The sequence below is a fragment of the Megascapheus bottae genome, chromosome 1, assembly GCF_031878675.1.
Source record: "Megascapheus bottae isolate mThoBot1 chromosome 1, mThoBot2.hap1, whole genome shotgun sequence".
Lineage (NCBI taxonomy): Eukaryota > Metazoa > Chordata > Mammalia > Rodentia > Geomyidae > Megascapheus > Megascapheus bottae.
In genome coordinates this window covers 43,135,290-43,160,631 of record NC_143509.1, presented here as the reverse complement: position 1 = coordinate 43,160,631, position 25,342 = coordinate 43,135,290, and the positions used below count along the sequence as shown (strand labels likewise).

The following is a 25,342-nucleotide window of genomic DNA, read 5'->3' as shown; positions in this document are numbered from 1 at the left end:
CTTATATGGCCATATGCACATAGCATTTGAGCTATTATGCTCCTCTGCTAGGAAAATCCTAGACACATACTAATGATTACAATTGAGGGAAATTATGGAACCTATGTTACTTTGGGACTGGATTACTTCACTTAATATGATTTTTTTCCAAGTCTTTTCATTTCCTCACAAATAAAGTAATGTCATCCTTTCTTATAGTTGCATAGAATTCCATTGTGTATGTATAATACATAGTCTTGATACATTCATCCACTGAGGGGCATCTGGGTTGGTTCTATATCTTAGCTATGGTAAATAATGCTGTGATGAACATGGTTGTGCTGGTAGGTTTGTCACTGTTTGTGGACAGTTGGGTAAATGCATAGGAGTGGGATTGCTGGGTCATAGAGGAGCTCTATGTTTAGTCTTTTTTGTGTGTGTTTGGGTTGTGGGGTTTGAACTCTGGGCATGGGTGCTACCCCTAAGTTCTTCAGCTCAAGCTATTGCTCTACCACTTGAGCCACAGAGCCACTTATTTGGAGATAAGAGCCTCTTGGACTTTCATGCCAGACTGGCTTTCAACCTGGATATTCAGATCTCAGCCTCTTAAGTAGCTAGGTTTACAGGTGTGAGCCACCAGCACCTGACTATGTCTTTTGAGGAATCACCACACTGGTTCCAGTGTGGAACCAACAGAGTAGTAGCTATCCCTTCTAGCCACATCCCTGCCAGCATCTGTTCTTCTCAGATTCTTGATAATTGCCATTCTAACTGGGGTGAGTTATCTTGATTGACATTATTTACTGACATCATTTTCTGACACCATAGCACTTTTAGGGATCAAATTTTGATCTTTGTATCCAATGAATGCAAAGAAGTGGAAGAGTTTTGAATGTTTAACAACCTATCAGAAGTATTGAATCAGATATTAATTGATATTAACTCTAAATTATCCTTCAGGTGTAGGCCCCAAAGTTTTCTACCAAAATATCAGTTATAAATTTGACATTTTATATCCTTAAAATATCTATTTAAGCTGGGGGCTGGTGGCTCCTGCCTATGATGTTACTTGGGAGGCTACAACCTGAGGACCATGGTTCAAAGTTTAAGAGACTCATCTCTGGTTTACCAACTGAAAGCCAGAAGTAGTGTTGTGGCTCTAAGGGGTAGAATACTAGCCTTGAGGAAAAGAGGGCAGAGATAGTGCCCAGGCCCTGAGTTCAAGCCCCAAAACCACTACCAACAAAACTCTATTTAAAATGTATTTTATCTTTTTTTTTCTTAATAGCATCTGATAGCTCTGAAGACAACTCTTTAACCAGGTAGGATTTTATAGATTTAAAAAAATGTATAACGAATAATGAAATGCATAGATAATAAATTACTATTTGTTGAATGCTCCATACAGGCTAGACACAATATTATATACACAACATTTATTGTTATTTCCTATAGTCATTACAACATATTTGCAAAATATTTGTGCTATTAGGACCTGTTTTTATTCATTATGCAACTGTCAATTCAGAGAGGTTGGTTAATTAATTATAGAATCAACCATATAATTAACAAATAGCCAGCTCATGAGTTGACTGCCATACTGCCTGGTTTCCCAATACATTCATTTGTTCTTTCGAGTACATTAAACAGAGGCCTGTATTATACTGGGATCAGGATACAGATTTATATCATATCAATTCAGAAAGTCAAGTTAAATTACATGTTAATTCAGACTTAGAGGTTTCCTGAGAAACCCATCTATATTCCAAGATTTTGTCCTCATATTTTGTACCACTATAGTGTTAACCAGTACCTTATTATTAACTATCAAAAGTTTTAAGTCAGAACTTATTTATTTATTTATTTATTTTTGCCAGTCCTGGGGCTTGAACTCAGGGCGTGGGCACTGTCCTTGAGCTTTCTCAAGACTAGAGCTCTACCACTTTAGCCACAGCACCACTTCCAGCTTTTTTTTTTTCTATGTTTGTGGTACTGAGGAATCGAACCCGGGTCTTTGTGCATGCTAGGCAAGCATTCCATCACTAGGCCAAACTCCTGGCCAGTTTTCCCCTTTTTATATGGCCTTTGTTTTCTTTTCCTAGCACTAAAATGTGTCCTTAATTTTTACAGTCTATTTTTGCTTTCCTTCTTGCTTCTTCTATAATTTAATTTCTGTCAGCTAAGTTCTGTAGAGAGAATCAAAAGTATAAAGAATCTCATCATCAAAAGAATCATTAAAAGTAATCAAAACAATCTGTAGTATTTCAACCTGTATTAACATCTTGGACAAATGATTGTTCTGATGGAGAACATAAAATGCAAAGATTAGCATTAAAATGTGATGGTTTTGGATATAGGAAATGGCATAAGTGAAATTTAATCTCTTGGTCCTAATTTCTAAGGAAAATTGCCTTTCACATTTGGTACTGATGGTGGATTTTAGTATTGCCAATGGAAAAGGGTAAGTACAGACCCAATGAGTCCAATGGTATAGGATGGGAGCACGGCTAAGAAGGAGAAAGGGAAACTTAAGAAGGAAAAAAATGCTGAATTGGGTAGGAATAAGAGGTTTAAAGAAAAGGTCAGAATACTAAACTTTATAACAAATTTGGTAAATTTGATACAGGAATTGGTCACATAGGATATTGAACGTTACTTAAAAAGTCACATTAAAAGTAGGAGTCTAGGGCTGGGAGGGTAGCCTACTGGTAGAGTGCCTAGCAGGCATGAAGCCCTGGGTTCGAATCCCCAGTACCACAGGCACAGAAAAAGCTGGAAGTGGTGCTGTGGCTCTACCACTTGGTAGAGCACTAGCCTTGGGCTTTCTGCCCAAGGACAGTAAACAGTACTCAGGCCCTGAGTTCAAGCCCCAGGATAGGCAAAACAAAACAAAAACAAAATAAAAGTAGGAGTCTAAGGGAATCCTGTAAAATGTGTTAAGAAACCCCACCCCCCAAACTGTAGGGCTGGGTGTCGGTGGCCTGTAATCCTAGCTCCTCAAGAGGCTGAGATCTGAGATTATGGTTCAAAGCTGGCTAGGGCAGAAAAGTCTATGAGAGACTTACCTCCCATAAACTAATCATCATCAGCAGCAGCAGCATTATCATCATCATCATCATCATCATCATCAGCAGCAGCAGCAGCAGCAGCAGCAGCCTGCAGTGGCTCTGTGGCATAAGTGGTAGAGCATTAGCCTTGAGCACAAAGGGCTCACGGACAGAGCCCAGACCCTGAGTTCAAGCTCGGGGACTGGCAAAAACAAAATGCAACAAACAAAAACAAATGTTTAGAACTAACAATTTTCAAGATTTCTGTTGTAAAATTTTAAAATAATTTGAGACCTGGGAAGAGTAGATACAGCAGATAGGAATGTGGCATCACTGACAACAGCTCAGTTTACAGTGTAGATTAGAGTCCTCAAGTAGCAGGGACTGGATATTGCAAAATGACTCATCTGTGGCCCGGTGGAGATGCTCCTTCAAATCGCCTTCTGTCTGTCCCAAGGCCTTTCATATGCTTATGTACACTAGAAGGGTTCTGATTGGCGGGCACAGCAGCTATAGAGATTCAGTGGAATAGTTGGAATCAAGCCTGAACTATGAGCAGGTGGTTAGGCCTCCATTTAGCTCATTTCACGAGCAGAGAAAGATAACAAAACCTGCCAGGGGTCCTTTGTACTCATCTGTCTTTCGGGAAATCTACACCTTCTTCCTAAAGACAAAGTGATAGACTGATAGAGACTTCTTTGAGCCCTCAGAGCCCATAGGAGCCCACAGAAAGGAAGATGTTTACAGTACTTTGGATCTGAGGACTCTGCCTTTCAAGCAGTGTCTCCTCTGAAGTGTCCAAGTTATCTATGAAGTTGTTGTTTTTTTTTTATGGGTCATGGGCTTGAACTCAGGGCCTGGCGTGCTATGCCTGAGCTTCTGTACTCAAGGATAATGCTCTACCAATTGACTCATAGCCTACTTCCAGCTTTTTGGTGATTAATTGGAGGTAAGAATCTTATAGACATTACTGCCTGGGCTGGTTTTGAACCATGATTCTCAGATCACAGCCTCCTGAGTAGTAAGGATTATAGGCATACAGGAATGAGCCACTGGCTACTGGTGAAGGCTCATTATTTATAAGCTTGCCAATATATTGGCTGTCACTATTTGATACGGAACAAATGGATTATTCATTTTGTTCTACATTTTTGTTCTAAAGGTACTCTGATGAACCTTGTTTCGAGGTTTTCTCATCTATTTCAAAGCAAGGTGATGGTAATTACCATAACAAGGTAAAGTGATGCTGTGTGAGATTAATTTTCTTGCTCTGATTTTTGCTTTAGGTAATGTTTACTTTTAAAACATAGCTACGGTCTATTTCATCATTGTTTTATATAGAATTGTGTATGTCTGGGTGATTTTTTTACTTTGATGAAAAACAAAGGATGAATAAACGCTTTGAGATAGTGGGACTTTCAAAATGGTGTGAGAAACACATGGTAATAGGAGAGTTATATTCACAGTACTTTTCCCATAGTAGAGGAAATTTGAAATTTGGCTGAGGATTATTTGGATAAATATTCTTTACTGTGACTTTTAGTTTATATTAACAGAGCTTTTATATTTCTCATATTTTAATAAATCTCTACTAGATCCAATGATTAATTATAGGCCTCAAATTACAGTCATCAAATAATTTCCATAGTGCATTTAGTTTCAAACAACACACAGATTTTTCTTAGAAACTTAAAAAAAATTATCTGTTTCAAATACTAAGCAGAATCAGAGATTCCCATTAGTTATAAGAGAATAATTTTAGAAATTGTTTTCATTTTTGCCAGGAGCTGGTGGCTTATGCCTATAATCCTAGCTACTCAGGAGGCTGAGATCAGAGGATCATATTTGGAATCCAGCCTGGATAGGAAAGTCTGTGAGACGCTTATCTCCAATTAACTACCAGAAATCTACTTAGCTCATTCCTTTAATCCTAGGTATTCATGAAGCTGAGATTTGTGCATCATGGTTTGAAGACGGCCAGGGCAAGAAAGCCTGTGGAGATTCATCTCTAATTACCAAAAAAGATAGAAGCAGAGGTGTGGCTCAAACACTAGAGTGCTAGCATTGAGCAAAAGAAGCTCAGGAACAGTACCAAGTCCCTGAGTTCAGCCCCAGAACTGGTACACACACACACACACACACACGCACACACACACGCACACAAAACTTATTCAAGTTCCTTGTTATTCTAACATTTCAAATTTTTATTTTGTACGTAATTTAAATATTCATTTAAAGTTCCTGCCCTGCCAAGAGTTATATTAGGAAACCCGTGTATATCCTGGAGCATTTAGAATGAAGTTTTGAATAAGTATGTAAAATAAGTAACTTAACATTACTTTTAATGTAAATATCTGAATAGAGGAATGGATTTTAAAAAAGGAATTACATAATATACATTCAACAACTATTAATTTAGCCTATTAAATTTCTAAAAAATATGGTATAGACAGTCCTCTTTAGTATTTAGGTTGTGTATGTTCAGGTAATGTTCTGAGGAAGATTAAATTAAGGAAGAAAACATAGAGAAACATCCTCAATAGGAAAAAAATATTATTAACCCCATGTTCATACACACACACACACACACACACACACACACACACACACATTTCCAAGCTCTGTATTATTCCTTAGAATTCTGATGACCTTCCTGGGCACTGTTCACAGCTGTAATTCTAGCCACTAAGGAGGCTGAACTCTGAAGACTGATTCAAAGCCAGCTTGGGACAGAAAAATCTGAGATCCCCATCTCCAGTGAACCACTCAAGTGGTTGAGTGCCAGGTGTGAGCAAAAAATGCCAAGTGAAAGCCCTAAGTTATGACTACTAGTATTAGTACACACACACAGATTCTGATTACAAATTTATATTCCAAGTGGAAAATTAAAGTAACATTTCTTTCACCATTTTTCTTTTGCTCTAATAATAATAATGTTCCAGCGTTTAGGTTGTGGTACTTAACTACATAAATTAAATTGATTTTTATAGCAATGAAATTGAAGTCGATTATAGTAATACTTTAAAAATGGTAGCATGATCAGTATCATTATGGACATATTATTAAGTTACTATTACATTCCTTTACACATTTTGTGGGGGTTTTGTGATGTTGAGGAGACATGAGTATAAAAAGGGGGTTTTATTGTCACATTTTCATGCACAAATACAATCAGTCCTCCCTCTTTCTTCCCTAAAACAATTTCCTCAGATTTCATTGTTCTATTTTCATACATATTGTTCTATTTTCTACTTTGACCCTGCTTATTCTTTTTCTGTCTTGTTAGCACAACCCTCTCTTGCTGGTACGCATCCCCAAAGAGCTGGTAGCTCTTTCCCTGTTCTTAACCCATTATTGATCAACAACTTTCATTGAGGTTATAAAAAAATGTACATTTTAAAATAGAATTTTACATCTTGTTTTTTATATCATACTGGCTCTTTAGACATACCTCATTCCATAATCACATAAGAATATCTCTTCTGGGACCGGGAGTTTGGCCTAGCGGTTAAAGTGCTTTCCTAGCATGCACAAAGACCCGGGTTCGATTCCTCGGTATCCCACATACACAACCAAGCCGGAAGTGGCAGAGACGAGACTGCGACGGCGACAGAGAGTGAAAGAAGCAAGCTGAGCTGAAGTGAACAGAGCCCAACCGAGTGGTGGCCGGAGCCGGAGCGAGCAGGACTGGCGTGCGGGAGCGAGCCGAGCCAGGGAGCGAGCGGGGCCAGAGCGAGAAGGGGCCGGAGCGAGCAGAGCCAGGAGCAAGCGAGAGCTGGCCGGGCCGGAGCGAGCGGGGCCAGAGCAAGCCAGGAGCAGGGCCGGGCCGGAGCGAGCCGGGCCAGAGCGAGCAGGAGCGAGCCGGGCGGAAGCAAGCGGGGCCGGAGCGAGCGGGGCCGGAGCAAGCCAGGAGCAGGGCCGGACCGGAGCGAGCGGGGCCAGGAGCGTGCGGGAGCGACCCGGGCCGGAGCGAGCGGGGCCAAGAGCAAGCTGGAGCGAGCCGGGCGGAAGCAAGCCAGGCCGGAGCGAGCAGGGCCGGAGCGAGCGGGGCCTGAGCTAGAAAGGGGGGCCTAGCCGGGCCAGAAAGAGAAAGGGGCCAAAAAAAAAAAAAAAAAAAAAAAAGAATATCTCTTCTAAATTCAACCTGGGTTCTATCCCCAAAACTGACAAAACAAAACAAACCCTTGAGATTCAAGATTTTTTTTTGCCTGTTGTGGGGCTTGAAATGGGGGCCTGAGCACTGTCCTTAGACTTTCTCAAGGCTAGAGCTCTACCACTTGAGCCTCAGCACCACTTTCTATGTATGTGGTTCCAAGGAATCGAACCCAGGTCTTCGTGCATGCTAGTCAAGCATTCTACCACCAGGCCAAACTCCCAGGCCTAGATTTTTCTTTCCAATCCTGGGGCTTGAACTCAATTTTTGACTTTTCCACTCAATGCTATAGCTCTCTCATTTGAGCCATACCTTTACCTCCAAAGTTTTGCTGGTTAGTTGGAGATAAAAAGTCTCACAGGTCTTTTAAATCTGCCTGGGCTGGTTTGAATCTCAGTTATTAGATCTCATCCTCCTGAGTATCTAGGATTGCAGGCATGAACCACCATTGCTTTTCTTCCCCCCCCCCCCCTCTGTCTTGAGCACTGTCTTTGGGTTTTCTTAAGGCTAGGGCTCTATCACTCGATCTACAGCACCACTTCTGGCTTTTTTCTATATATCTGGTACTGAGGAATCAAACCCCTGTCTTCCTGCATGCTAGGCAAGATTTCTACCACTAGGCCAAACTCCCAGCCCCAAGAAACAATGTTCGACAAGAAATATACTAACTACCTTATGTATATAACTATAACCACTCTGTACATTACCTTCCCAATAAATTAAATTCAAAAATGTGTATTATATCACAGGAAGATTGGAAACACATTACGTTTCACATATTAGAATTACTAGTTTACTTGGATTTTCAGGAATGTTTCAGAAAAGGAAAATATGAAGTGTAAATTTGAGACATTGAAATAACAATTCAGCTTCATGGCATTTTTTTTTTTTTTTTTTTGGTCTTGCGACTTGAATTCTGGGTCTGGGCATTGTCCTTGAGCTCAACACCAGTCCCAGTTTTCTCGTGGTTAATTGGAGATAAGTGTCTCAGGGACTTTAGTGCCTGGGCTTTGTGTGTGTGTGTGTGTGTGTGTGTGTGTGTGTGTGTGTGTGTGTGTGTGTGTGTGTGTGTGTGTGATGGAACTTGAACTCGGCCTGGGCACTGTTCCTGAGCTCTTCAGTTCAAGGCTACGTCTGGGCTGGTTTTGAACCTTGATCCTCAGATCTCAGCCTTCCGAGTAGCTAGGATTACAGGTATGAGCCACCAGGCCCAGCTTTTCATGGTATTTTTATGAAGAACCACTTTCATAAATAGAATGCTTTGAACATCTCTAGGGCAGATATGCTTTGAGAGGGCATAACTATAAATAAAAATGACCTATTTAAAAGTGATCAGTGGGAAGATGGAAAAGGCCTGAACCTTCGGCACTGGTAACGGCTTATCCGTAGAGTATATATAATAAATCAATTTGCTGTTTGTCATCTGGGAATTAGGTAATAAGGGACAAATTAAGTTAATTAGTTGAATTTCATGGTCCTTCTTGGGGGTAGCATATATCTACCTTTAGGTGTTCGGAATGAAGAAATGGCATAAGAAATGTGAAATTATTCAGTGACCTGTAAAACAAGTATACTATGTAAGATGAAACAATCCCCAGGGTATTAAATGGAAAAATAAACATTGAGGATACTTATTGAGCACAAGGGTGATCAAATAGTAGTACTGTCAGTAAAATAATGGAAAAGCTGAATGGGACAAATGTGATTCTATTTTGGTGTGGGCCAAATATTAGAGCCTAGTGATGGGAAAAATTTTCAGGAATATGGCCATTTGCTACTTGAGACCTTGTTCCTGGGATCTTAAATGTTTTGACATTGCATATATTTTAAATGTTTTGACTTTGCATATGTTTCTGTTATTGAGCATATTCACTGTATACTAAGCAGTTAAAACACTGGGTAAACCAGACTGGAATTATACTACAGTTTTAAAAACAGGACAAGGGCTGGGATGTAGCTCAGTGGTAAAATGCATGCCTAGCAAATGCAATAACCTGGGCTGGATCCTCAGTACCAAAAAAAAAAAAAAAGAGTTAAAAATACAACAAACAGTAAATACTGTAAGTCAGTGTAGGTGATTTATATAAAAAGTAGGATTTAGATTACAGAATAATGAAATTCATGTTACAATGGAGATGGGAGCATAGTGTAATTCTGCAGTCATAGAGGCCATTTTCTTGAGGGTGACAGTTAAAATGCAAATGTGTGAGCCATGTGGAAGTATTGGGGGAGTACATTCTGGACAAGCATCAGTGGATGACATCTATTCTTCCTGTCACTTTTGATATTCCAGAGTAATCAGGAAGCATAAGCTAACAGAATCATCTCCATAGCCATTCTTCTGTTCTTCTTCCTCTTCCTCCTCCCTCACCCCCCTCTCCTTCCTCTTCCCCTCTCTCTTTGTCCTTCTCCTTCCACTCATTTTCTTCCTCCTCCTCCTCCTCTCTTATCTTCCTCCTTCTCCTCCTCCTCCCACTTCCTTTCTTCTTGTCTTTTTGTGCCAGTACAGGGGCTTGAACTCAGGCCTAGGGGCACTGTCTCTTAGCTTCTTTTGCTCAAGGCTGGAACTCTACCACTTGAGTTCCACTTCTGATTTTTTGGTGCTTAATTAAAGATAGGAGTTTTAGACATTTCTGCCTGGTCTGGCTTTGAACCAGGGCTCCTCAAATCTCAGCCTCTGACTAGCTAGGATTATAGGTGTGAGCTACTGGCTCCAGGCTCACTTATTCTTTATGTAATATGTATACAAGAAAATAGAAGTGTGTGGTGTATTTCAGACACACAGAATGTAAACACATTTGTGCTTCCTTCTTACTGAGGCTTCTGGTATAGTTCCTTCCTAATAAGGAAAGAGTTGCATATCATCTCTAGAATTTTCATGCACTTATTTAAACACAACCTGAAGAAAATGTTTCTTGTTACATTTTCAAAACCTTTTTACTGTTAGTAAAATCTGTACATAAAGTAATGCTCGTAAAACACACCTCACCTGATAAAGCAGCATTTAATATGTCCTGTTTATACTTAATATGACATACCCTGAAGTCTCTTCTCAAGACAACTATCTTAACATTAAAGCCATGTTACCATGGAAATATAATAAGGGTGTTTATAACCATTTGTTTAAATATGTGTTTTGAAAAATCATGGGGTATGGAATCCAAGATTGCATATTCCTAAATTGTTTTTCTTTTTTTGTGTGTGTGTGCCAGTCCTGGACCTTGGACTTGGCCTGACTGCTGCTGTCCTTGGGCTTTCCTCAAGGCTAGTGTTCTACCACTTGAGCCACAGCACCACTTCCAGCTTTTTCTGTGTATGTGGTACCAAGGAATTGAATCCAGGGCTTCATGTGGGGCAAGCACTCTACCACTAGGCTATGCTCCTGGCCCCTTAAGTTGTTTTCTTTGTTAATTATATACATGCATAATACCTGTGTCCATGAATGCATTTCCTCTCAACTTCCATGACTGGCTTAGAAAGTAAGTAGCCATGTACAAAGGACATAGCCAGCAAATTAACTAGAAAGCCCACAGAATGGGAGAAGATCTTCACTAACCATACAACGGAGAAAGGCCTCATATTTAAAATATATCAACAGCTCAAAAAGTGAATCACTCCAAAGCTAATCTCCAAAGAAACAACCATCCCATTAAAAGATGGGCCAAAGACTTAAAGTGAGTCTCTCTGAAGAAGAAATAAAAATGGCCTATAGACACATGAAGAAATGCTCAACATCTCTGGTCATAAAAGAAATGTAAATGAAAACAACTTTAAGATTGTACCTCACTCCAGTTAGAATGGCCAGGATCAAGAAATCTAATAACAACAGATGCTGGAAGGGATGTGGCCAGGAGTGATCACTACTACACTGTTGGTGGGAGTGCAAACTCATTCAACCTCTATGGAAAGCAGTATGGCAGTTCCTCAAAAGACTAAATATAGAGCTCCCATATGACCCAGCAATTCCACTATTTGGCATTTACCCAATCGGCCAGAAACAAGGACATACTAAATCCACTAGCACAATGATGTTCAGTGCAGCACTATTTACCATAGCAAAGATATAGAACCAACCCAGATGTCCCTCAGTTGATGAGTGGATCAACAAGATGTGGTATTTATACACAATGGAATTCTATGCTGCTGTCAGGAAGAACGTCATCATCCCATTTGTAAAAAAATGGAAAGACTTAGATAAATCATATTAAGTGAAGTAAGCCAGACTCAAAGGAACATAGGCTCAATGGTTTCCCTCATTTGTCATAATCAGTAGAAACCTTGGCCTCTCCTAGCAGAGATTTACAATAGAACAAAATCTAGATACATAAGGTCATATAGTATGATGCTAAATGAAAGGACCTCTAGGATATAGAAACAAAAGCCATATAATGAGTGACTGTTGTCCTTAATGTACTATGTTATCGCTCATCTCTTTTGCTGTCCCTTGGTTATCTCACATTGTTACAATATTTCACCTTGTTATCTGATATATTTCATATATGCTTAATTGGTTATTTGAGATAGGATAGGGAAGGGGGTAAATCAAGATGAGTGGGGGGGGAGGGAAATGGGGACCATGTCACGAGAAAGGGTATCAATGTTTGTGATGTAATGCACCTTCTATCTGGTGAATATAATGTAACCCTTCTATTAATTACAATAAAAATATATGAAAAAAAGAAAGTAAGTAGCCATGTGAAGGTAAAAGATTGGCTTGAACTTCATGCAGAGCATGCATGAAGTGCTTCATTGAGAGGCTCTGAATTTTTGCACAGTCTTCTCTTATTAAGTCTAATTGTCCTCAAAGCAGGACATTCAGCTATCTACTTAGAAATGATAGATAAAACTAGATAAAACTTTTTGCAAGTTATGATTGCTGTCACTCTTTTTTGGGGGGTCATGGGACTTGAACTCTGGGCCTGAGCATTGTCCCTGAGCGCTTTAGCTCAAGGCTAGCACCCTACCCCTGGAGCCACAGTGCCATTTCCAGATTTCTAGTGGTTAATTGGAGATAAGTTTCGTGGACTTTAATGCCAAGCCTGGCTTTGAACTGAGATCCTCACATCTCAGCCTCCTGAGTAGCTAGGATTACAGGCATGAGCCACCTCACTTGGCCTAATTATTGTCACTCTTAACAGATAATCTCTGAGAGTCTTTCAGAGAAGAGTATTGAGGATTTTCTTGGGCATGGAAAACAAATTGGAGACGATCAAAGAGAAGGTAAGGATCATATATTATAAAATTAATTCAACAATATGTGTTTAAAAATAGGAGCCATGATATTTTCTGGGAACCAGAGTGTACATGACAAATGATTCCTGGTAGAAGGAGACATTTAATGTGAATGTACATCCTATCAACTTTCAGCAACAGAGGCTATCAGGAAGGGAGCTGAATCATGAGTGTGGAGTGCCACTCTAGGATCAGCTCATACCGGAGGAAATTTAGCAAACAATGAAGGAGGAGTGGAGAAAATGAAGACTAAGAAAGGCGGAGGGAACAGGGAGTGAATGAAGCAGGAAGAGGAAATTGTGCATGACAGAGTGTGGAAACACAGAGCAAATCCTGAGAAAAAGTGCATGGTATTAGAAATATGGGAGAAATATGGAGTGAGGGTTCTGTCACCAGACTAGTTTTTAGGAAGTGGAACAAAGCATTCCTAGCTTTCCTGTCTTCCTGTCAGTGGGGAAGGTATTTAAGGGTTTATGTACTGGATTATGTAGAGCCATGTTTTGTTTTCTAGAGTTAAATAAAACCTAAGGTCAATGATATTTGTAATTTAATGGCATATGAACATTTGTTTTTCTAAAGACTAGAAATGGAAAGAAGAAAAATATACGATTAGTAATGAAGAGATCAGGAAAGTCATTACTAGGTCAAAATTTCACTGGAAAATTTAAGTCATCCCCTAGAGTTTCAATTTGATGAGAGGATTGAACTTGAGGCTACATTCCAAGTTACTATAAAGGTGTTTGGAAGCAGATCCCACATACCAGGGCTTCTCAAACTTTGCAGAAACTTTGGATAATGTCAGGCCTTTGTTGGTCTGGGAATTTGTAATTCTCAAGTTCTCAGTTCCAACTCTTGAGACCATTCTCTGAGTAGCACTGTGATGCTTCCTTTTAAAGAACTTGAGACTGCTGGGCGCTGGTGATTCATGCCTATAATTCACACCTGTAATCCTAACTACTCAGGAGGCTGAGATTTGAGGATCACAGTTCAAAGCCAGCCTGGGGAGACAGACATAAGAAACTTTTATATCCCCAAATTTTCACCAAAAAGCTGGAAGTTGAGCTGTGGATCAAGTGGTAAAGTGCTGGCTTTGAGAACAAAAGCTCAGGAACAGGGCCCAGGTCCAGAGTTTGAGCTCCAGGACCAGTACATAAAGAAAAGAAGAATAAAAAAGAAGTTAACATTAAAAAGCCAGAGGATAATAGTTTAAGACACAAGGTGACCAGGAGAAAGCATAAAAATTGCTTAATTTCTGCGTATGCTTTTAGTAAGGAGGAAGAAGCAAGGGGAAGAAAAAAATACAGATTAGTAGGTTATATGTGAATAATGAAGAATTATGTGGTGGGACATTTCATAAAAATAATATAAAATAGAGTAAATGCTACATATCTTAACAATTACTTTTGAAAAGGAGGGCAATTTTAGTGGAAAGCAGGAAAAGCAGAGAACACGTCACTAGGTAGTTCCAGAGTTAGTGATGAGAACATTTGAAAGAACTCACCTGCAGTGGTGTCAGTATACATCCATTGAAAACAGAGACAAGATCAGCTCTGCTCCAGAGATTCCCGCCTGGTGGAGGGACTGCTAGAACCCAGTCAATTGCAGCCACCCATGTCTCCATAATTAATAACTAGCATCAACAATTCAGGTTTCATAAACACCGGTTAATCAGATTAGATTAATTTGGATGAGTTGAATTCTCAAAGATAGCTAGATTTTCGATGTTTGTTCCATAAAAACCCTTTGGAGAAAGATGATATATCCAGACAATGTACTTTTTTTTTTGTCGGTCATGGGACTTGAACTCTGGGCCTGGGCGTTGTCCCTGAGCTCTTCAGCTCAAGGTGACTGCCCTACCCCTTTGAGCTACAGTGCCACTTCCAAGACAGAAATGTATAAGAAATGGTATAAGAAAATTACAGTTAATTTAATGAGAAAGTGGTTGTTTTTAGAAAACATTATACTGAGTTTAAAGTATAAAGATTTTTCAATAGTTATGATTCTGTGACATTTTTTTGCATATTATATTTCAATATTGAAAATATAATGCTGAGCACCAGCGGCTCATGTCTGTAATCCTGGGTACTCAGGAGGCAGAGATCTGAGGATCCTGGTTTGAAGCCAGCCCAGACAGGAAAGTCTATGAGACACTTATTTCCAATTAACTGCCAAAAATTGGAAGTAGAGCTGTCTCAAGTGGTCAAGAGCTAGCCTTGAGTAGAAAAAAAAAAGCTCAGGTACAGTGTCTAGGCCCTGAGTTCAAGCCCCAGGGTCACTCCCCCTTGCCCCAATATTCCCCTTAAATCTGGCTCATGTAACTTCTTGGATTTTTTTTTTTTTGTGGGTAATGGGGCTTGATTTCGGCCTTGGTGCTATCCCTGAGCTCTTCAGCTCAAGCCTACAGCCCTACCCTTGAGCCAAGTCCCACTTTCCATTTTCTAGTGGTTAATTTGAGATAAGAGTCTCAGGTCCTATTGTGCCTGGGCAGGCTTTGAATCTTGATCCTCAGATCTCAGCCTTCGGAGTAGCTACGATTACAGGCATGAGCCACTGCATCTGGTTTTTGTTTTGTTTTGTTTTGTTTAAACATAGAAATCTCAGGCCTATAATTCTGGCTACTCAAGAGGTTGAAGTAGATCTGAGAACCTCAGATATTGTTCAGAAAAACAAATTCCCCAGATTTTTTTAAATCTCCAGTTAAACAACAAAAAAACTGGAAGTGAAAATGTGGTTCAAATAGTAGAGCCATAAACTGTCATCTGGGATGGGAGTGTGAGGCCTTGAGTTCAAATCTCAGTACTCACACCAAAAATTTAAAAATCAAATATAAGTAAACTAGATTATATAGAGACAAATCAATAGTTTAAGTGTATATAAGGAAATACTATTAGTGGCATATACACCCAAGTGTCATAAACATTATATTGAGAAGAAATAAATATAAACTCTATTTTCATTTGTGTTCTATTAGGTACTACTGAAAAAATATAAAATAATGAGTTCTTGTAGTTTAATGGTTTGAATGATTCTGAGGTGTTCCATCAAGAATATATGTAGTTGGGGCCTGGAGTTTGGCCTAGTGGTAGAGTGCTTGCCTAGCATGGATGAAGACCCAGGTTTGATTCCTCAGTACCACATATATGGAAAAAAGCTGGAAGTGGTGCTGAGGCTCAAGTGGTAGAGCTCTGGCCTTGAGAAAGTCCAAGGACAGTGCTCAGGCCCTGAGCTCAAACCCAGGACTGGCAAAACAAACAAACAAACCCGAATGTATGCAGTTCTTCCACCAGCTTTGATATTTGTCCTTATGATCAACCACTCTGATGGGAATCACTTTTGTCCCTATCTATCAGCATATTTATATTGGCATAATTACATTTTTCTATTTTATTAAAAATCATTAGGAATATTGCTTCACATTTGAAATTGCAAAAGCAGATTGTATTAGGTCTTTAATATATTTCTGCCACATTTTTGTCCTAATCAGTAACAAAATAAAATACTAACTTTTGCAAGATTCATTTATTTATTGCCAGTCTTGGTGCTTGAATCAGGCATTATTTTCCCTTTTACTTTTCAGTATGGGCTGAGAAACGCTTCCCTTGGAAGGTAATGCCTTTATATTTCTATTCAATTTTTAAGTACATATCATATGGGTTACACATCATTCATTAATTATACTGTTTCAAAAACTCATCCAGCCTACCACTGCCAGGACAAATTCTGTTCCAACTAAGGCATTAGCAAAGAAGAATGGACAAACGTTACAAGCAGGTAAGATATGCAATACAAATTACCCTGCGAAGAAATACATTAAAAGGCTGGGTGGCATTGTGGCTCAAGTGGTAGAGCATTAGTCTTGAGGAAGCTCAAGGACAGTGCCCAGTCCCTGAGTTCAAGCCCCAAGACTGGTTTAAAAAAAAGGTCAGAAAAAAAGAAATACATTAAAAACATTTGAAATGCTCCAGTCCTCTCATTCCTAATCCTTTTGCAATATCAAGCAGGAGGCTAATGGCTCACACCTGCACCACTGTCTACTCAGGGGGGCTGAGACCTGGTTTAAGGGTAGTCCTGACAGGAAAGTCCATGAGACTTTTATCTCCAATTAACCTCAGAAAAGTTGCGAGTGGAACTTTGGCTCATATGGTAGGGCACTAGCCTCAAACAAAATAACTTATTCAAACCCCAGGACCAGCATATAACAACACAACAACAAAACCCTGCCAATGTACTTATTGACACCCATATTTCAAAAAATGATCTATTAATATATACAATATTTTAAAAATATTATCTTTAAGTAGTTGTACAAAAAGTTACCATGCAACCAAGTATTATAAATACAACGAATCTTTTTTTTTTTTTTTTTTTTTTTTGTGGGTCGTGGGGCTCGAACTCAGCCTGGGCCCATCCCTGAGCTCTTTAGCTCAAGACTACTGCCTACCCTTGAGCCAAGCCCCACTTCCCGTTTTCTAGAGGTTATTTGGAGATAATCAGATCCTTTTGTGCCCGGGCTGGCTCTGAACCTTGATCCTCAGATCTCAGCCTCCTGAGTAGTTAGGGTTACAGGCCTGAGCCACAGGCTAAATACAGTGATACTTGATCAGTGTCACTCCTTCCATCTTTCTTCCCCATCCCTCCAAACCACACAGCAAGAAAACTATTTTTAAAAGTGTAAATCGGATGTTTTTGCTTTTATGTTTCAGTATGCTCAGTTTCTTTGTTTGAACTCCCTCTAGTTGTTAGGGGCTTACAGAAGTAAGAAATATTTTTGACAAAGTTAAAGGTTTAAAGATGCTCGTTGGAGAGTTGGGTGTTAGGATTCCTATCTATAGTTTCTGCTACTTTGGTGGTTGAGGCAAGAGGTTCTTTGAGTCCAAGAGTTATAAGCTTGTCTGGGCACATAGTATGATCTCATCTTTACAAACAACCCGCATTTATGCCCAGTCATCCAGTGTTCTACAACTTGAGCCCCAACCTCCACTTCTGGCTCTTGATTGATTGTTGTTCACAGGGCTTGCCCTCTGGATCTGAACACTATCCCTGGGCTCTTCAGCTCAAGGCTAGCACTTTCACCGCTTTGAGCAGCAGTGCCACTTCCCCTTTTTCTGGTGGTTAATTGGAGATAAGAGTCTCATGGACTTTTGTGCCAGCGCTGGCTTTGAACTGTGATCCTCAAATCTCAGCCTCCCGAGTAGCTAGGATTACAGACATTAGCCACCAGTACCTGGCAGTGATTATATATGTATATATTTTTGATATTAACTTTTTTTATTAAAGAATTTATTAACATTGATTTTTACATCATATTTTAAATGACAACTTTAACAAACAAGTGTTCAAGGAGGGAATCTCTACTTACAATCACTGAGACTTAGCATTTAGAACTTAATCACAATTAGGCTAAGGGTTTATATGTCATAGAAACATATTAATTTATGAAATAAAATATGTCTATAGAGTCATAGGTTTTTTTTTTTTTTTTTTTGGCCAGTCCTGGGCTTGAGCTCAGGGCCTGAGCACTGTCCTTGGACTTTCTCAAGGCTAGAGCTCTACCACTTGAGCCTCAAGCACCACTTCCGGCTTTTTTCTATGTATGTGGTACCGAGGAATCGAACCCGGGTCTTCATGAAGCATGCTAGGCAAGCACTTTAACCACTAGGCCAAACTCCCGGCCCATAGAGTCATAGGTTTTTATGTCTATATAGTTATGCTTATATTTCCATTACCATGTCCATAGCTTTGGGTAGTGATTATATTTTTATTGTGAATAGTATTTGTAAAGTTCTGTTCTGACAACTGTCATTTAATCCAACTGTTCTTAGTATGCTATTTTAACTTAATGATTTTGTTAGCAGAAGCAGTCTTAAAAGAGACCTTGAAGAAAGAACAAAACCAGTATGATGCCAGGAAAGATAATCATCTCCTGGTATATAAGATTTTAAATTTAATATTCTTATTATTGGTTTTATACTATGCATATTCCAAATGAAATTTCATTTCTGATTGCCATATAAAATCCATAGATCATAATCTAATTTAATTGCAAAATCATTTAAATGAGTCACAAAGCTTAGGATTTTGTTAGAATTTCTAGTGCCTTATAGCTGCAGTTTTTCCTTGAAAAAAAGCAAACCCAAATCTGATCGATTGATTATTGTTTGTATTTCCATCTGTAAACTTTGTGACATGACGAACTAAGATTAAATTTGAATCTGAGGACTGATCTGTTGACATTATGATTAACTCTGAACTGAATTCATGGTAAAATGGTATCATTGCCACTGACTCAAAACTTGCGATTTCATGTTAATTATCAGTAATGTTGTGGTGCAAAATGTGAATTTGTCTTTACAAATTTTTCTGGAATTAGGTATTTTTGTAGAGAAAGAGAAAACGGCTGTATAAATCAAGCCTACAATCTATTAAGACAATCCTCCAGAATGGGTCCTTGGTTTTAGAATAAAAAAAAAAAAAAAAAGCCTCCTAACTCACCTTTATCTCATTGAAGGAAGCCAGCAAATATCTAGTCTTTAAAAAATTTTTGGTTGGGGGGCTTGAACTCTGGGCCTGGGCATTGTCCCTGAGCTTTTAGGCTCAAGGCTACCGCCCTACCCTTGAGCCACAGCACCACTTCTGGGTTTCTGGTGGATAATTGGAAATAAGAGTCTCGGGTTCTTTAGTGCCTGGGCTGGCTTTGAAGTGCGATCCTTAGATCTCAGCCTCCTGAGTAGCTAGGATTACAGACATGAGCCATTGCACCCAGCTGCAAGGGAACATTTTTTACTTCTGTATTTTGCTCCTCAGCTGTTGGCTAGTTCAGTTTTTACATTTCTACTCAGTAACTGTGACTTCCACATATCAATTTTTGCCATACAGGACTTGATTTGTTTATAGAATCATTGTCATATGAATGTGAGTGGTAGGCCTGACCTAGTGAACATATGTGAAATTCTTCATTAAGACATTCTGACATTCCATACTTTTTGTCTAGCAGCTTTGAGAATGAGATGTGCATAGAAAATAAATAAATGAAAAATTCATTATTGATGCTAATTTTAACAGGAAGTATCAGAGAGTCTTCTGGAGAAGACTGTTGGCCCTTTTCCTGGAACTGCAGATCAAACAGGTGAATGTAAAGTAAAAGGTCACATGGAAGATAAGAATTATATATTACTTAAAATCATTTGCTCTTCATGTGCGTACCTGCCTGTGATCCCAGTTATGGGGGAGCTGAGGATTGGGAGGTTGTAATTTGGGGCCAGTCTGAACAAAATGTTAGTGAGACTCTCATCTCATCCAGTAAGTGTACTGTGGTGGTATGGGCTTGTAATCCTTGCAATGTAGGAAGAAGAAGGAGCTGGGTAAAACCCAAGGCTCTATCTGAAAAAGTAACTAAGGCAAAAAAGGATTGGGACATGTAATGGAACTTTAATGAAACTTTCAGAGTCCGTAGGGATGAGTGCTTCTCAAAGGGATGACATAAAAAATGCACATCCACAGCTCCAGCTGCTCAAGGACTCTATTTCTCAAAAGCTCTCAGTTGAGCTCTGGTGGCTCATACCTATAGTCCTAGCTACTCAGAAGTCTGAGATCTGAAGATTGTGGTTCAAAGCCAGCCCAGGCACGTAAGTCCGTGAGGCTCTTATCTCCAATTAACCTCTAGAAAAAGGGAGGTGGGGCTTGGCTCAAGGATAGGATGGTAGCCTAAGCTGAAGAGCTTAGGGACAGTGCCCAGGCCAAGTTCAAGCCCCATGATCCTCCCCACCCAAATTCTACTAATAAAGAGGAATTATAACCTAGAAATAATCCATCAAATAATATAAATTAGAAACAAGTCTGAAGAGGTGGACATTACATTTGTAGAGTGAAAAGAGGAGGGAAAGAGAAAACTTAACTAGGTAAATTTGGACTTAATGCTAAGTAAATCAGAGAGAACTCAGTTTACTCCAAGTGGCTTCAGAATATTTGTATTGAAACCAAAGAAAATCTTACTACTGTTTCAGAGACTCTCGCCAGGTGGAAGAGATGCTAGAATTGGGACTAAAGATCAGCCACTCATTTCTCCTCCACACAACAGGCCTCAAATACATACCTACATACACACACCTATTTCACAGACATGAGATTCGCTAATCACATTAGATTCATTTGAATGTAGAAGTGTGTGTTTCTTCTTTTTTTTGCTGGTTGTGGGGCTTGAGCTCTGGGCCTGGTGCTGTCCTTGAGCTCTTCAGCTCAAGACTAGAGATCTACCACTTGAGCTACAGTGCCACTTTTTTTTTTTCCAGTCATGGGGCTTGAACTCTGGGCCTGGGCACTCTCCTTGAGCTTTCCAAAGGCTAGTGCTCTGCTACCTAAGCCACAATACCACTTCAGGCTTTTTCTGTATATGTGATACTAAGGAATTGAACCCAGGCTTTGTGCATGCTAGCACTCTACCACTCAGCCATACTCCCGGCTCAGAAGTGTTACTTTCTTTGGAAAAGATAATAGATTAAGCCAGGTAAGGTGGCTCATACCTGTAATTCTAGTTACTCCGGAGGCTGAGATCTGATGATCTCACGGTTCGAAGCCAGCCCAGGCCCTAAAGAATGAGAGACTCTTATTTCAAATTAACCATTAGAAAAACTGGAAATGGGGCTGAGGTTCCAGGGGTAGCCCTGAGCTGAAGAGCTCAGGGACAGAGTCCAGGCCCAGAGTTCAAGACCTATGACCCACAGAAGGAAGGAAGGAAAGAAAGAAAGAAAGAAAGAAAGAAAGAAAGAAAGAAAGAAAGAAAGAAAGGAAAAGGAAAGAAAAGAAAGAGAAAAGAGGTTATTTTTTCCGCATAAAAATCTTTAAAAATAACATGAGAGCCGGGTGTCATGGCTCACGCCTATAATCCTAGCTACTCAGGAGGCTGAGATCTGAGGATCAAGGTTCAAAGCCAGCCCAGGAACAAAAGACTATGAGACTCTTATCGCCAGTTAATCACTAGAAAACAAGAAGTGGGGTTGTGGCTCTAGGGGTAGGGTGATAGCCTTGAACTGAAAAGCTCAGGAACAGTGCCCAGGCCCAGAGTTCAAGCCCCATGACTCACAAAAATATATAATGAAATAAAATATCATGAGCTACCCATCCAATCAAATTTTGGATAAAAAAACCTTCTTTACCTAGTTTATAGCTTGTTATTTTAATTTTAAATTGGTTATTTTAAATAAATGTATGTGGTATCAAAGAATCAAACCCAGGTCTTCCTGCAAGCTAGGCAAGCACTCTACTACTAGGCCAAACTCCCTGCAGCATTTTAATTAATGGATATTGTTCTTTTTTGGGGGGAGGGGGTGCCAATCCCGGGCTTGAGCTCAGGGCCCAAGTACTGTCCTTGGGCTTTCTCTACTACTTGAGCCACAGCACCACTTCTGGCCTTTTCTATGTATGTGGTACGGAGAATCGAAGCTGGGTCTTTGTGTGTGCTAGGCAAGCACTCTATCCCTAGGCCAAACTCCCAGCCCCTCTTCTTGAATTCTTTTTTTTTTTTTTTTGGTTATTTGGTCATGGAACTTGAATTCTGGGCCTGGGTGCTGTCCCTGAGCTCTTCAGCTCAAGGCTACCGCCCTATCCCTTGTGCCACAGTGCCACTTCACGTTTTCTGTGGTTCATTGGAGATAAGAGTCTCATGGATTTTAGTACCCAGGCTGGCTTTGACCTGAGATCCTCAGATCTCAGCCTCCTGAGTAGCTAGGAATATAGGCATGAGCCACTGGGCCTGGATATTTTTTCATATTTAAAATCTCAAGTTCATAATCTTTTAAATCTGTACTTTTTTGTGTGCCAGTCCTGGGGATTGAACTCAGGGCCTGAGTTTGTTCTTGAGTGTCTTTTGCTCATGCCTACTGCTTTACCGCTTGAGTCACAGCTCCATTTCTGGCTGTTTTTGGTAGTTTAGTGGAAATAAAAGTCCAACAGGCTTTTCTACCCAAGCTGGCTTTGAACTCTGGTCTATAGATCTTAGCCTCTGGAATAACTAGGCTTACAGGCATTAGCCAACAGCACCCAGTATTGTATTCTCATTTTTCTTTAATATATTTGTTAAGTTGCCATTTTAATCAGTAACAGAAAAATCACCTCCAAATCCAAAACTTAACATAACTATTTTTGAAGGCTAAGCATGAGCATTTAACACTGTCCTAATTGTTCAAGAATTGGGCTGGCAGTTTGGCTTAGTGGTACAGTGCTTGCCTAGCATGCACAAAGACCCAGGATCGATTCCTCAGTACAACATACATTGAAAAAGCCGGAAATGGTCTTGTGGCTCAAGTGGTAGAGCTTTAGCCTTGAGAAAGCCCAAGAACAGTGCTCAGGCCCTGAGCTCAAGCCCCAGGACTGGCAAAAAAAAAAAAAATGATGGTTAGCATTATTATAGAATTCATCATATTCCCTTTTGTTTTTCAGTATGGCCTGAGAAATGTTTTCATTTGAAGGTAATAGATTTATATTTCTGTCTTGAATTGTTAAATACATATCATGTGGATTACACATTTTTTTTTTTGCCAGTCCTTGGCCTTGAACTCAGGGCCTGAACACTGTCCTTGGGCTTTCTCAAGGCTAGAACTCTACCACTTGAGCCATACTATCACTTCCAGCTTTTTTTTTGTTCTAGGTATATGGTACTGAAGAATCGAACCCAGGTCTTCATGCATGCTAGGCAAGCATTCTACCACTAGGCCAAACTCCCGGCTCTACAACATTATTGTTATTACACAACATTAAAAAATTGTGTGTGTGTGTGTGTGTGTGTGTGTGTTTTTGCCAGTTCATGGGCTTGAACTCACAGCCTGGGCTGTCCTTGAGCTTTCTCAAGGATAGCGCTCTACCATTTGAGCCACAACACACTTTCAGCTTTTTCTGAGTATGTGATAGGAAGGAATTGAATCTAGGGCTTTGTACTCTACTACTAGGCACACTCCTGGCCTCAAAAATTAAATCAGCTCTAGTTGGTAATATTTCTAGCTTGTTTTTTGGTTGTTGATCATGGTGCTTGAACCCAGGACCCTGGTGCTAGCCCTGACTTCTTTTTTGCTCAAAACTAGTGCTGTATCCCTTTGAGCCACAGAAGCACTTTCTTTTTATTATTAATTTTTTTTATCATTACACATCATTAACTATCTTGTTTCGAAAATTCATCCAGCCTGCCACTGCAAAGACAAATTCTGTTCCAACGAACGCATTAGCCAAGAAGAATGGACAAACAAAATCAGGTAAGATTTGCAATACAAATTACTCTGAAAAGAACTACATTAAAATATTTGAGCAGGGCACCAGTGGCTCACACCTGTAATACTAGCTTATCAGGAAGCTGAGATCTGAGGATTAAGGTTCAAAGCCAGCCTGGGCATGGATTTTTGTGAGTCTTATCTCCAGTTAACCACCAGAAAATCAGAATGTTGTGGCTCAAGTGGTAGAGCTAAAGAGCTCAGGGACAGTGCCCAGGCCCAGAGTTCAAGACCCACAACCCCCCCCCAAATATATATATGTCCACATATATATGTATATATATACATGTAATATATATGTGCATATATATGGACATATATACACGAGCGTGTGTGTGTATGTGCTCTCACTTTACCTATTCTTATTTTTCCCAAAGTTGATGGTATGAATTGATATAAAAATACCAATGCTATTGTTGGCATTTACTGCATATTTCAAGAAAATAGCCATAAGTACAAGGAAAAAAATGTAATGGTTAACTGTTTGTATTTTTTTGGCCAGTCCTGGGGCTTGAGCTCAGGGCCTGAGCACTGTCCTTGGATTTTCTCAAGGCTAGAGCTCTACCTCTTGAGCCACAGCACCACTTCCGGCTTTTTCGATGTATGTGGTTAGGGGAATGGAACCCAGGGCTTCGAGCATGCTAGGCGAGCATTTCACCACTAGGCCATGCTCGCAGCCCCAGTGTTTTGATGGTTAGGTCTGTGTCTACTGGGTTTCCTTGTTTGAAATCCCTGTAGTGGTTAGGAGTTTAAAGATGTGAACTAGGAGACTTAGGAAGTTTTTGACAAAGTTTGAAAGTGACTAGTGGAGAACTGGCTGTGTGGCTCGTCCCTGCAGTCCACGTCACTTGGCGACTTAAGTGGCTAGACTCCTGTCTTAAAAACTGCTTTTATTCTACTGAGTCCTCTGGTATTTATCCAGCGCATTTACACTGTACTGTAATTCATGTATCAGACATTTTAATGCTATTTTGTCAGCCATATGTCTGGGTCATAACAATATGTCTGACTGTACACTATAAATGCGAAGTTATATTATAGTCATAATTGGTCTTACTTCACTTTCCCCCTAGTTTCAGTTATTTATTTTTCCTTCCTTCCATCATTTCTTCCTTCCTTCCTTCTCTTTTGGGGGGGGGAACCCAGTGTCTTCGTTCCTGTGTCCGCTGAGCGCCTCCACAGCCTCGCCCTCCCCTCCAATGATGGCAACAGTGAACCCCGAGCAGGTAAAGGTTCACATAATTACTCCTCTCATATTTCATACTTTGGGTCACATAAAATGCACAGTCTGTTTCTTCAGAAACTCAGTGTGGTACATATTTACATTTAATTAAAATAATCACTCATGGGGCTAGCATGGCCTAGTGGTACAGTGCTTAGCTAGCATGCAGGAAGTCCTGAGTTTGATTCCTCAGTATCACATACACAGAAAAGCTGGAAGCGGTGCTGTGGCTCAAGTGGTAGAGTGCTAGCCCTAAGAAAGCCCAAGGACAGTGCTCAGGTACTGAGTTCAAGCCCAGGGGTGGGGGGGGGGAGTGTCACTCAGTACTGGTCAGTGGTAACCATTATATTCTAAATATTTCCAAAAACATATCCTCAGCTCAGTCCTGACTGACTTTTTTTTAATATAAAATAATGAAACCAACATTCATTTATTTTATGCTAAATTTATTCTT

General features: G+C 39.9%; 1 protein-coding gene across 6 annotated transcripts in view; it reads left to right on the top strand.

Moving 5' to 3' along the window:
• The window catches only part of LOC150069015 (uncharacterized), a 67,097-nt gene that overhangs the window by 14,437 nt on the left and 27,318 nt on the right, over positions 1 to 25,342 (top strand). For 4 of the 6 annotated variants that reach the window (XR_016537277.1, XM_090343024.1, XM_090342997.1 and 1 more), the window contains exons 7-16: positions 1,268 to 1,301; positions 4,189 to 4,261; positions 12,318 to 12,399; positions 15,989 to 16,017; positions 16,110 to 16,182; positions 18,264 to 18,337; positions 19,474 to 19,537; positions 22,846 to 22,874; positions 23,582 to 23,651; positions 24,813 to 24,892. Coding sequence is in view for 5 of the 6 variants with exons in the window: in XM_090343024.1 (XP_090199150.1) it covers positions 1,268 to 1,301; positions 4,189 to 4,261; positions 12,318 to 12,399; positions 15,989 to 16,017; positions 16,110 to 16,182; positions 18,264 to 18,337; positions 19,474 to 19,537; positions 22,846 to 22,874; positions 23,582 to 23,651; positions 24,813 to 24,892 (608 nt within the window). In the remaining variant the exon portion in view is untranslated. The remainder of the gene's footprint in view (positions 1 to 1,267; positions 1,302 to 4,188; positions 4,262 to 12,317; positions 12,400 to 15,988; positions 16,018 to 16,109; positions 16,183 to 18,263; positions 18,338 to 19,473; positions 19,538 to 22,845; positions 22,875 to 23,581; positions 23,652 to 24,812; positions 24,893 to 25,342) is intronic. The other 2 variants (XM_090343005.1, XM_090343015.1) reach the window with 2 other exon arrangements.